General features: G+C 45.3%; 1 protein-coding gene across 1 annotated transcript in view; it reads right to left on the reverse strand.

Moving 5' to 3' along the window:
• Positions 1–12415, reverse strand: part of LOC119949834 (dedicator of cytokinesis protein 2-like) — a 381064-nt gene extending 368649 nt beyond the window's left edge. The window contains exons 1-7 of the mRNA XM_038771675.1: positions 12346–12415; positions 7898–8048; positions 7134–7322; positions 6148–6324; positions 4183–4377; positions 1162–1311; positions 336–434 (exon numbers count right to left, since the gene is read on the reverse strand). Of these exons, the coding sequence (XP_038627603.1) occupies positions 336–434; positions 1162–1311; positions 4183–4377; positions 6148–6324; positions 7134–7292 (780 nt within the window). The 5' untranslated portion in view covers positions 7293–7322; positions 7898–8048; positions 12346–12415. The remainder of the gene's footprint in view (positions 1–335; positions 435–1161; positions 1312–4182; positions 4378–6147; positions 6325–7133; positions 7323–7897; positions 8049–12345) is intronic.
• Positions 12416–14283: the final 1868 nt, after the last annotated feature.

Genomic DNA, 14283 nt, shown 5'->3' on the forward strand with positions numbered 1-14283 from the left:
AAATGGCTTTAGGATTTGTGACGAAAAGTTAAATTAATGACAAATCCATAAAAATTACTCCCTCTACATCAAATTAATGACAAATCCATAAAAATTACTCCCTCTACCTTCTGCGTCACCCATGCACTTGGATCAGCCCCATGGCACTTATGTTCAGATCTGTAATTTATTTTACTATGACTCCCCCTTATACTGTAAGCTCCTTGTGGGAAGGGAACGTTTACCCCTTCTGTTGAAATGTACTATCTGTACATAGAAGGGCACTCAAATACCGTAGATTGGTAATCATTTAATCTTGAGGAAAAATGATTAAAATGGTGTTATGGCTGGAATACCTCTGCAAACAAAGAGTTGCCTTTACTGTTGGGGTCCAAGGACTGCTGCAGTGCATGATCCAACTGAACTTGAAGATCTTGGTTTGATTCACGAGCTTTCTGTATTTTACAAAAGAAAAAACAAATATCAGGAAGGAAAGTCCTGTATTTCCTTGACCAAGTCCTCGTTTCCCCTATTTGCACTCCCATCATACTTCACTGTGTACCCCTTAGGCACTATAAATCACCCCCATTACACTTACATAACTGTCCTTACTCCCTAACTATCCTTATTTGCCCTATTTATATTTTAATGTCTGTCTCCCCCTAGATTATAAACTCCTTGAGGGTAGGGATGGTGTCTACCACCTGTTATATTTTCCCCTAGCATTTAGCATAGTGCTCTGCACCCAATAATTGCTCAGTAAACACCACTGATTGATCGATATGCATGTTAACACATTAAATTAGTTTACCACCTTCATGAAGATGGCCAGAGGCTACACCTCTAAAACCAGCTAACTTTTAAAAAAGGAAAATCCTTTTAAAAGAGGATGCTTAAAAACTTCTATATCTGTTGCCGAATTGTACTTTCCAAGCACTTAGTATAGTGCTCTGCACACAGTAAGCGCTCAACAAGCGCTTAGTACAGTGCTCTGCACACAGTAAGCACTCAATACGATTGAATGAATGAATGAATGAACAAATACAACTGAATGAATGAGCAAACTGAACTTTCTAAGTCAGAGTAAAATGACCAATTTTTCCTAAACTCAATGATCCGGCAATGCTAGAGCTCTATGAATACTGTCTCTATGAATACTTCTATGAATATGAAGTCCCGTACCTCTAATGCATTACAGTAAGAAACAACTTCCTTTTCTCTCTCTTCTTTTTCCCCTTGAAGGCGTTCAATCTGATGTTGTAAGTTAAAATTAGTAAGTGCTAATTGCTCTTGTCTGTAGTTCAGTTCATTCACTTTCTCCTCCAGAGCAGCCTTAAAAAAAAAAGGGGGACAGAAGTCTTCTTTAAAGGCACCTAAATGCCACATTGTTAAGATGATGCAGGATTTATTATTACTGCCTTGTTTTCATATAGCATTTTTTTTCCCAAACTGTTTTCTCATCAGTGATCAATCAATCAATCAATCAATCGTATTTATTGAGCGCTTACTATGTGCAGAGCACTGTACTAAGCGCTTGGGAAGTACAAATTGGCATCACATAGAGACAGTCCCTACCCAACAGTGGGCTCACAGTCTAAAAGGGGGAGACAGAGAACAGAACCAAACATACCAACAAAATAAAATAAGTAGGATAGAAATGTACAAGTAAAATAAATAAATAAATAGATAAATAGAGTAATAAATATGTACAACCATATATACATATATACAGGTGCTGTGGGGAAGGGAAGGAGGTAAGACGGGAGGATGGAGAGGGGGACGAGGGGGAGAGGAAAGAAGGGGCTCAGTCTGGGAAGGCCTCCTGGAGGAGGTGAGCTCTCAGCAGGGCCTTGAAGGGAGGAAGAGAGCTAGCTTGGCGGATGGGCAGAGGGAGGGCATTCCAGGCCCGGGGGATGACGTGGGCCGGGGGTCGATGGCGGGACAGGCGAGAGCCAGGTACAGTGAGGAGATTAGTGGTGGAGGAGCGGAGGGTGCGGGCTGGGCAGTAGAAGGAGAGAAGGGAGGTGAGGTAGGAGGGGGCGAGGTGATGGAGAGCCTTGAAGCCCAGGGTGAGGAGTTTCTGCTTGATGCGCAGATTGATCGGTAGCCATTGGAGGTTTTTGAGGAGGGGAGTAATATGTCCAGAGCGTTTCTGGACAAAGATAATCCGGGCAGCAGCATGAAGTATGGATTGAAGTGGAGAGAGACACGAGGATGGGAGATCAGAGAGAAGGCTAGTGCAGTAGTCCAGACGGGATAGGATGAGAGCTTGAATTAGCAGGGTAGCGGTTTGGATGGAGAGGAAAGGGCGGATCTTGGCAATGTTGCGGAGCTGAGACCGGCAGGTTTTGGTGACGGCTTGGATGTGAGGGGTGAATGAGAGAGCGGAGTCGAGGATGACACCAAGGTTGCGGGCTTGTGAGACGGGAAGGATGGTAGTGCCGTCAACAGAGATGGGAAAGTCAGGGAGAGGACAAGGTTTGGGAGGGAAGACAAGGAGCTCAGTCTTCGACATGTTGAGCTTTAGGTGGCGGGCGGACATCCAGATGGAGATGTCCTGAAGGCAGGAGGAGATGCGAGCCTGGAGGGAGGGGGAGAGAGCAGGGGCAGAGATGTAGATCTGGGTGTCATCAGCGTAGAGATGATAGTTGAAGCCGTGGGAGCGAATGAGGTCACCAAGGGAGTGAGTGTAGATTGAGAACAGAAGGGGACCAAAATCCTTGGGAGGTAGGGAGTGGCAGATATTATCCCCATTCTACAAATAAGAAAACTGAGGCCAAGAGAGGTTAAATGACTTGCCTAAGGTCACACATTAGAACAATGAGAGAGGTGGGGTTAGAGCCCCAGTCTTCCGACTCCCAGTGCCATGCTCTCCACTAGGCCATGTGCCTCTCGATAACCTAGTCTCAGTGTTTTACAAGAGTCCTATATAATCCATGGAAGCAAATCAGATTCTATTCTTTCTGTCTACACTTTACCAGATATCTGACTCCAAAATTCAATTCGGTGGGTCCAGCTCTTAGCCGATGAGGGTCACTGAAGCTGGGAAGTGAGAAGAGAAACTGAGGTGAACTTGAACCTTCTCTTCTGCTGCTTGTTCCAAGCTCAAGTGGCTACTGCCCCCTCCATGGGTTAAGTGTAAGGGCTGGTCAGCATAGAGTTCTCCCAGCTGACCCAAGAAAGCAGCTCCTCAGCAGTACTGCTTGGACCCTTTCCACCTGGAGCAATGAGCTGTCAGAGGAGGAATAGGAAGGTTAACTGTACTCTCCTGTTGCTCTGGCCACTTCCCCACATGGAACAGATCATTTGGCTGAATGGGAGTGGGGAAGAGAGACACTGAAGGCAAGGACTGAGTCTTCCAACTCTACCGTAATCTCCCAAGCACTCTGTGCAGTGCTCTGCACTCAGTACTCCATGAATACCATTGATTGAAGGAGTTAAACATGTAAAGGACAGGGGGTAGCATATGTGAGAGTGTGTGAACAGTATGGGTTGGGGTATGGGGTGAGGACTCTGCTTCCTGCCTTCTTCTTTATTGCCTTTTCCTCAATCAATGGTATTTACTGAAGACTTACTACATGCAGAGAACTGTGCTAAGTGCTTGGAAGAGTACAACAGAACGAGCAGACTTGATCCCTGCCCACAATGAGCTTACAGTTTAGAGACTCAATTGTGGAAAATGGTCCACTATATTTTATCTATAATAAACAGTTCTAGTTAATGTACCAGTTAGAATATAATTTCAAAAAGAATGCATATTTTGGTAGTTTCTTCAAGTGCCATTTCACATACAAATACCTGAAAAACTTCCACAGCATGCCTCCTCTACATTGCAACTCTAAGTCTGTTAAAAATCCAAAGAAGGATGTAATATCTAATATTGCCTAATCCACAATTTGAACTCAATTTTGGCATTGTGGCCTCGTGGAAAGAGCATAGGTCTTGGAGTCAGCGGACCTGGGTTCTAGTCCTTCTCTACTCCCCTACTTGCTTCCTGTGTGACCATGGGAAAGTCATTTTACTTCTGTCCCTCAGTTTCCCCATTTGCAAAATGAAAATTCAATGCCTGCTTTTTCTCCTGCTTAGACCTTAAGCCCCACATGGAACAGGAATTGTGTCTGACCTGATTAACTTATATCTACCCCAGCGCTTAGAAAAGAGCTTGACACATAGTAAGTCTGGGCAAATACAATAACAATTTACCTTTTCACTCTCAAGTTCAGTAAGCTCCACTTGAAGATTTAACATTTCTGAAGACATCGTTTCATGAACACGCTCAGACATCATGTGCAATTCTTCTGATTTAGCAGCCAGGCATTCCTTCTGATGATCCACTTTGTGCTTCAGTTGTTTTTCACTCAGCCTGGATTCATCCAATTCTGCTCTCAATTTCTCCAACTAAAAAATACATCTTATATTTAGAATGACTCAATTGTAGTAAGTCACCAAGTTGCCTCTGAAGAAATGTTTTCCAAATAAGCAGATGAGAACAAATTCACATGATGATTTCATTCAATTTCCTTAACTTTCTCAATTGTAGTGAGAAAGACAGCTCGCACCAAAATTTCCCTGAATCCCTCAACTGAAAGAAAAATAGCAAAAATAACCATCAAATCTCCCAAAAGTCAGAGACAATAGAGCAGGGGTGTAATTTAAATTTAAGAATGAATGAACTGATGAGTAATTTAGAGTTTCCTGCAAAACCAAGGCTGGCCATACTCTTTGTAAGCAGTATGTAGTAAATCTTCCATTTTGTACCTAGCTCTCTCTTGTGTTTGATGAGGACCGCAATAGCATGGAGATCGGCTGGAGGCTAAAAAAAAAAAATTGATGTATATCCACCAATCCACTCTACACTTTGTGAACGTAAAGACATATCACTCCACACAGATAATTTTGCAGTTTATATCACCTGCTGCCACTTGAAAATTTCTCTCACCTTCCCAAAGATTCTGCTATGGAAAGCAACCCCTCTTTATGGTGTTGCACGCTAACTGATCTGTTTTATGTTGCTATCTCCCAACAGTCCACTCCTGTCTTGTCTTTAAACTGTTGCTGTTGCCCAGAGTGGGGGCTTTTAACATATTTCACCCTACTGCTTCACTCTCAAATTGATCACTTCCATCCATATTCTTGCCCACCAATGATCAGGGTAGTGGGCGACAATTCTTCATCCAGAAAATATGGCATCAGTGGGCAAAGTAATCCAGTCTGAAGCAGGATGGCTGCAGGAGAAGGAACCTGGGTGCACCTTGTTCCAGAGAGAGAGCTGATGCAGGGGTGGGGTGATTGGAGGAGGGTGGTGGATTTGCAGTCAATTACTAGACTCAAGTCTTCCAAATCTCCCCATAGGTCAATATTAAGTGGCCCCACTCTGCTCCCTCAAACAGCCACCCTGGCGCACATATACCCTATGCTGATGCTAATGTTGGTTTCCCAGGTTCAATCTTTCTAACTGTGGAGGCCAGCTGGGTATTTTTTGTTGTGGTGATGAAGTTTTTCTAGTTTTTCTTGTTTTTCCCAGATTTAATTTACTCTAAGAGATCATCCCTAAACATAATTAATCCACTGATATTCTCAAAAACAGCCTCCACCTTCAGTCTATTACCAAATCCAGCTGGTTTTTCTTCCCCGACTTTGCTGGGGAATGGGAACATTTCTTCCCTTCCTCCATATCTGAGCAACCACCATCCCAGTCCAGGCAGTTGTCGTATCTCCCAAGCACTTAGTACAGTGCTCTGCACATAGTAAGTGCTCAATAAATACCACTGAATGATTAATATCTCTGCTTGACTGTTGCATCAGCCTACTCCCTGGTCTCCCGGCTTCCAGGTTCTCCCCTTTCCAATCCACACTTTATTCACTAAGCTGCCTAGGCCGTTTTTCAAAAACGCTGTTCTGCACATGACTCCCCACTCCTCAAAAACCTCCAGGAATTGCACGCTCCCAACTAATTGCCAACTGGCCACAAGGCATTCATACACAATAGGGCATAGTAATGAGTGGATGGGAGGCAGTAGAAGACAGACTGTTTGATATTCATACACTGTGGAGGGAGTTATAAATCAGACACCAGATTATTTGCTCATATACAGATAATCTCAGTCAAGAGTGTCATTTCTGAACCTAAATACATAATTAAATTTTTCACTGAAAAACATTCCAAACCTTATCTTTAAGTTCATTCACTTCTTGCGCATAATTTCTTTTCAGTTGTTCTTGCAATTTATCCAACTGCAATTTCTGTTGTTGTTTAACTGATTCAAATTCAGAGCCCAAACTTTCCAACATTCGATTCTTGAGTTCAACTTCTCTTTGAAGGGAATACTTTTGTTGTTCATAATCCTGAAACAGATTAGAGTTATGAATTTGACACCAAGCATAGGTACCCACCTGCTTCTAACTTGTGAATCATGTTATATAATAATAATAATAACGATGGTATTTGTTAAGCACTTACTATGTGCAAAGCACTGTTCTAAGCACTGGGGAGGTTACAAGGTGATCAGGTTGTCCCACGGGGGGCTCACGGTTTTAATCCCCATTTTACAGATGAGGGAACTGAGGCTCAGAGAAGATAAGTGACTTGCTGAAAGTCACACAGCTGACAGTTGGCGGAGACAGGTTTCGAACCCACGACCTCTGACTCCAAAGCCCGTGCTCTTTCCACTGAGCCATGCTGCTTCTCCAGCATTTTATCAGTTATATCAGAATCGGACTTGTATTCTAAGAAGAACACTTGGGCTTAGTACAATGCTCTGCACATAGTAAGCACTCAAGAAATACCACTGACATTCCCTAATTCTTCCATCATATCCCACCCAAGTTGTATAATAAGCAAGACATATGTTGTAGCAGAACTGGAAATGTGGGGTTAGCAGATAGGAGTGGGGGGATGGAGGCTGAAAAGGGAAAATCTACTCTTTGAAACTACAATTCCTTAAACCTCTGCATTAAATCAGCGCCTTGAGAAGCAAAGTAGTTTAGAAATGTAATTTTCAGAGTTACATTAAATGATCTAAAAAGTTTACATAACTGTGTGGTCAAATGAAGGAGTATTAAACATGCCACGGCTGATGAAATTCACCACTGAAAATAATCTCCATAGTAAAAATTTTCCCCACAACTGTGCTTTTCTAATCTGCAAAAGTTACCTCCGTTGTGGCTGTGATTTCTTTCTGCATTTTTTCCAACTGGTTTTGCATCTCACTTTGGCTTTCCACTAGTTGTAAACCATACTGAGCTGCTTTCCTTCGCTCCTCTTCAGCCTCTTTGAGCTGGCGACGAAGACTCAAAACTATTTCTGACTCCATTTTCTTAGCTGCTTGAACTTCCTGCAAAAACTATATGAAAACAGAGTTTGCATTCATGTAAAAGTCAGCATAAATTGAAATTCATTTTCAATTGAAAGCTTTAAAGTCATATCTCCTAATCTATAAAAGTGTTCACATCAATGCCTTGAATGTAACAGCAATTTAAATGACCAATTATTTATGCACAAAAGCTATGTAGATTTAACTGTGTGAGGCCCTAAATGGCTTCTCAATACTGTAAGGCTAATTCAAGCCTGATGAAGTTTCCCTAGACTTTGAATGAAACAATACAATTAAGAACATAGCAATTGAAGGGAAAAAGATAAACAATCCAAAAAGTTTAGAACCACCTAAGATCATGCTTGGAGAATGGTTTTTAATCCCAGGAAATTTACGTTCTTGCTCACATTTATCATTAAGTTCCTAGATTCATAATTTAGACGGGGGATTGAATCAGCTCTTTAAGAATCCTAAGCAGTGATTTGGCTGTTCCCAAATTAACCTCGCTTCTTATGAATGACGTGAGCAATTTCCTGCAAATTCAATTGTTCCCCGTCTACATTTTTAAGATCTAATCCATGTTCTAAAGAAAAGGTTTAACTCACCTTGAGATGATTTCTTCTTCAGGCTGATTTCATTCCCTGTTACAAGAGAAATTCATGGCAACCTTTACTTTAAAACAGTTTCTTGATGTCTCTGAAAATCTTTCTTCTCCATTCCATTTGTCCTTCTGCTTTCAGGTTTGTTGCTACTATTCTACATTAAAAAACAGTACAAGTCTCGTGGCACAGTGCTGCCTGGCAGCAAGACCAACTAGAATTTTGTCCGAGCAGAGCCCTTCAGCCTCCAGGAAGATCTTGCGGTAAAAGATTGAGGGTGGGCACCTAAAAGCCTCCAAGTCACTTAGCCTGAAACTTGCGTGCCCCAAGGTGGCCATCATCATCATACTTACTGAACGCTTACTATGTGCAGGGCACTGTGCTAAGCACTTGGGAGATTACAATTCGGCTCAGACTCCCATTGGCCAGCCCCGCACCATTCCCCCTGCTCCTCTCTCCCGGGCCCCCTTTCCTTCCCAGCTCCATCATGTCTGCTGTATGACCTTGGGCAAGTCACTTCACTTCTCTGGGCCTCAGTTTCCTCTTCTGGAAAATAGGGATTGAGACTGTGAGCCCCACATGGGACAGGGACTGCTTCCAACCCGATTTGCTTGTATCCACCCCAGCGCGTAGTACCAGTGCTGTATTGCATTTTCCAGGTGCTCAGTACAGTGCTCTACACACAGTAAGCGCTCAACAGGATTGAATGAATGACTGGAACATAGTAAGCACATAACAAATACCATCATTATTATTATTATTCCTAGAATCCCTTTTGCACGCCCCACTCCTTCCCCATTTCCAGGACCCCCCTTCCCCCTTCCCCAGTTCAACGAGTCCTCCTTTTTAGAGTCCTGTAGGCTTTAGCAACGCCCGCACCTGACCCAGACCTCATTCATTCATTCAATCCTATTTACTGGGCGTTTATTGTGTGCAGAGCCCTGGACTAGGCGCTTGGGAGAGTACAATAACAGGTAACATAATAATCATGATATTTTACATATATAAATAACATGTTGTTTATTTATATATATACACGTATATATATACATATATATATATACACATATATATATATATGTAAAAAACCAATCCTTACACATGTTATATCCTTGCGGCCCACTTGCCCAGCCCAACCAGTCCGTGGCAGAGCTGTTTCTCCTCCTCCTTGCCCCCGGACCTCCTCCCTCCCTCCCTCGCCCAATCAATCAATCAATCGTATTTATTGAGCGCTTACTGTGTGCAGAGCACTGTACTAAGCGCTTGGGAAGTACAAGTTGGCAACATATAGAGACAGTCCCTACCCAACAGTTGGGCTCACAGTCTCAGGAGCCCCCCGCCCCGCCCTCCTTTCCCCGATGCGGAGATCTAAGTCCTCCCCTTTATTCATTCAATCGTATTTGAGCGCTTACTGTGTGCGGAGCACTGGACTAAGCGCTTGGGAGAGTCCACTACAGCACTATAACAGACAGGTTCGCCGCCCACCACCACCATTCATTCACATTTATTGAGCGCCTACTGTGTGGGGGGCACTGTACCAAGCGGCTGGGAGAGCCCACTACAGCAATAAAACAGACACGTTCACCGCCCACCACCACCATTCATTCAATCGTATTTACTGAGAGATTACTGTGTGCAGAGCACTGTACTAAGCGGTTGGGAGAGCCCACTACAGTAGTATAACCGACACGTCCGCGGCCCACCACCACCACCGATCGTAGTGAGCGCTTACTGTGTACAGAGCACTGGACTAAGCGGTTGGGAGAGCCTACTACAGTAATATAACAGATACATTCACCGCCCACCACCACCATTCATTCAATCGTATTGATTGAGCGCTTACTGTGTGCAGAGCACTGGACTAAGTGGCTGGGATAGCCCACTACAGTAATAAAACAGACAAGTTCACCGCCCACCACCACCACTATTCATTCATTCATTCAATCGTACTGATTGAGCGCTTACTGTGTGCGGAGCACTGGACTAAGCGGTTGGGAGGGCCCACTACGGTAATACAACAGACACGTTCACCGCCCACCACCACCACTATTCATTCATTCATTCAATCGTATTGATTGAGCGCTTACTGCATGCAGAGCACTGGACTAAGCGATTGGGAGAGCCCACTACAACAGACACGTTCACCGCCCCTCCCACCACCACCATTCACTCATTCATTTTAGACTGTGACTGTGAGCCCACTGTTGGGTAGGGACTGTCTCTATATGTTGCCAATTCGTACTTCCCAAGCGCTTAGTCCAGTGCTCTGCACAGAGTAAGCGCTCAATACGATTGATGATGATGATGATTCATTCAATCGTATTGATTGAGCGCTTACTGTGTGCGGAGCACTGGACTAAGCGGTTGGGAGGGCCCACTACAGTAATACAACAGACACGTTCACCGCCCACCACCACCACCACCATTCATTCAATCGTATTGATTGAGCGCTTACTGTGTGCAGAGCACTGGACTAAGCGCTTGGGAGAGCACACCACGGTAATACAACAGACACGTTCACCGCCCACCACCACCACTATTCATTCAATCGTATTGATTGAGCGCTTACTGTGTGCAGAGCACTGGACTAAGCGGTTGGGAGGGCCCACTACAGTAATACAACAGACACGTTCACCGCCCACCACCACCACTATTCATTCATTCATTCAATCGTATGGATTGAGCGCTTACTGTGTGCAGAGCACTGGACTAAGCGCTTGGGAGAGCACACCACAGTAATACAACAGACACGTTCACCGCCCACCACCATTCATTCATTCAATCGTATTGATTGAGCGCTTACTGTGTGCAGAGCACTGGACTAAGCGGTTGGGAGAGCCCACTACAGTAATACAACAGACACGTTCACCGCCCACCACCACCACCATTCATTCAATCGTATTGATTGAGCGCTTACTGTGTGCAGAGCACTGGACTAAGCGGTTGGGAGAGTCCATTACAGTAATAACACAGACACGTTCACCGCCCACCACCACCACCATTCATTCATTCAATCGTACTGATTGAGCGCTTACTGTGTGCAGAGCACTGGACTAAGCGGTTGGGAGGGCCCACTACAGTAATACAACAGACACGTTCACCGCCCACCACCACCACTATTCATTCATTCATTCAATCGTACTGATTGAGCGCTTACTGTGTGCAGAGCACTGGAATAAGCGATTGGGAGGGCCCACTACAGTAATACAACAGACACGTTCACCGCCCACCACCACCACCACTATTCATTCATTCAATCGTATTGATTGAGCACCTACTGTGTGCGGAGCACTGGACTAAGCGGTTGGGAGAGCACACTACAGTAATACAACAGACACGTTCACCGCCCACCACCACCACCATTCATTCAATCGTATTGATTGAGCGCTTACTGTGTGCAGAGCACTGGACTAAGCGGTTGGGAGAGTCCATTACAGTAATAACACAGACACGTTCACCGCCCACCACCACCACCATTCATTCATTCAATCGTACTGATTGAGCGCTTACTGTGTGCAGAGCACTGGACTAAGCGGTTGGGAGGGCCCACTACAGTAATACAACAGACACGTTCACCGCCCACCACCACCACTATTCATTCATTCAATCGTATTGATTGAGCACCTACTGCTGGACTAAGCGGTTGGGAGGGCCCACTACGGTAATACAACAGACACATTCACCGCCCACCACCACCACCACTATTCATTCATTAATTCAATCGTGTTGATTGAGCGCTTACTGTGTGCGGAGCACTGGACTAAGCGGTTGGGAGGGCCCACTACAGTAGTACAACAGACACATTCACCGCCCACCACCACCACCATTAATTAATTCATTCAATCGTATTGACTAAGCGCTTACTGTGTGCAGAGCACTGGACTAAGCGGTTGGGAGGGCCCACTACAGTAGTACAACAGACACGTTCACCGCCCACCACCACCACTATTCATTCATTCAATCGTATTGATTGAGCACCTACTGTGTGCAGAGCACTGGACTAAGCGGTTGGGAGGGCCCACGACAGTAATACAACAGACACGTTCACCGCCCACCACCACCACTATTCATTCATTCAATCGTACTGATTGAGCGCTTACTGTGTGCAGAGCACTGGACTAAGCGGTTGGGAGGGCCCACTACAGTAATACAACAGACACGTTTACCGCCCACCACCACCATTCATTCATTCAATCAATCGTATTGATTGAGCACCTACTGTGTGCGGAGCACTGGACTAAGCGGTTGGGAGGGCCCACTACAGGAATACAACAGACACGTTCACCGCCCACCACCACCACCACCACCACTATTCATTCATTCGTATTGACTGAGCGCTTACTGTGTGCAGAGCACTGTACTAAGCGCTTGGGAGAGCCCACTACAGTAATACAACAGACACGTTCACCGCCCACCACCATTCATTCATTCAATCGCATTGATTGAGCGCTTACTGTGTGCGGAGCACTGTACTGAGCGATTGGGAGAGCCCACTACAGCACTCTAAGAGACACGTTCGCCGCCCGCCCCAGCCCCCAACCAGCTGCAGTTCCTCCTACCTGCCTGTGGGCGGCGATCCGGGCGCCTCCACCCCGCCCGCCGCGGGCAGTCGCCCCCGGCAGCGCCACGGCGGTTTGAATTGCGCTCTCGCGAGAACCAGGCGACGTGGTCTCGCGAGAACAACTGGGGCCCCGCCAAGAGCCGGGGGTGGAGGGGGCTCCAGTGCGCAGGCGCAAGGGGTTGGAGCGCTGAGCGGGGCGGAGCTGAGCGTTCTGCCGTTGTGTAGTCATTCATTCATTCAATCAATCAATCGTATTTATTGAGCGCTTACTGTGTGCAGAGCGCTGGACTAAGCGCTTGGGAAGTACAAGTTGGCAACATAAAGAGACGGTCCCTACCCAACAGTGGGCTCACAGTCTAAAAGGGGGAGACAGACAACAAAACCAAACATACTAACCAAATAAAATAAATAGAATAGATATGTACAAGTAAAATGAATAAATGAATAGAGTAATAAATATGTACAAGCATATATACATATACACAGGTGCTGTGGGGAAGGGAAGGAGGTAAGATGAGGGGGATGGAGAGGGGGACGAGGGGGAGAGGAAGGAAGGGGCTCAGTCTGGGAAGGCCTCCTGGGGGAGGTGAGTTCTCAGTAGGGCCTTGAAGGGAGGAAGAGAGCTGTTAAGCTATTACTATGTGCAAAGCACTGTTCTAAGCACTGGGGAGGTAACAAGGTAATCAGGTTGTCCCACGGGGGGCTCGCAGTCTTCATCCCCGTTTTACAGATGAGGGAACTGAGGCCCAGGGAAGTAATTATTTAATAATAATAATGGTGACATTTATTAAGCACTTACTATGTGCAATGCACTGCTGTAAGCGCTTGGGAAGTACAAGTCGGCAACATATAGAGACGATCCCTACCCAACAGCGGGCTCACAGTCTGGGTTCCACAGCACTCGTATAATAATAATAATAATGATGGCATTTATTAAGCGCTTACTATGTGCAAAGCACTGTTCTAAGCGCTGGGGAGGTAACAAGGTAATCAGGTTGTCCCACGGCGGGCTCGCAGTCTTCATCCCCATTTTACAGATGAGGGAACTGAGGCCCAGGGAAGTAATTATTTAATAATAATAATGGTGGCATTTATTAAGCCCTTACTATGTGCAATGCACTGTTCCAAGCGCTTGGGAAGTACAAGTCGGCAACATATAGAGACGATCCCTACCCAACAGCGGGCTCACAGTCTGGGTTCCACAGCACTTGTATAATAATAATAATAATGATGGCATTTATTAAGCGCTTACTATGTGCAAAGCACTGTTCTAAGCGCTGGGGAGGTAACAAGGTAATCAGGTTGTCCCACGGGGGGCTCACAGTCTTCATCCCCGTTTTACAGATGAGGGAACTGAGGCCCAGGGAAGTAATTATTTAATAATAATAATGGTGACATTTATTAAGCACTTACTATGTGCAATGCACTGCTGTAAGCGCTTGGGAAGTACAAGTCGGCAACATATAAAGACAAACCCTACCCAACAGCGGGCTCACAGTCTGGATTCCACAGCACTTGTATAATAATAACAATAATGATGATGGCATTTATTAAGCACTTACTATGTGCAAAGCACTGTTCTAAGCGCTGGGGAGGTAACAAGGTAATTAGGTTGTCCCACGGGGGGCTCACAGTCTTCATCCCCATTTTACAGATGAGGGAACTGAGGCCCAGGGAATAATAATAATGATGGCATTTATTAAGCGCTTACTATGTGCAAAGCACTGTTCTAGGCGCTGGGGAGCTAACAAGGTAATCAGGTTGTCCCACGGGGGGTTCACAGTCTTAATCCCCATTTTACAGATGAGGGAACTGAGGCCCAGAGAAGTGA

The sequence above is a fragment of the Tachyglossus aculeatus genome, chromosome X1, assembly GCF_015852505.1.
Source record: "Tachyglossus aculeatus isolate mTacAcu1 chromosome X1, mTacAcu1.pri, whole genome shotgun sequence".
Taxonomy (NCBI): domain Eukaryota; kingdom Metazoa; phylum Chordata; class Mammalia; order Monotremata; family Tachyglossidae; genus Tachyglossus; species Tachyglossus aculeatus.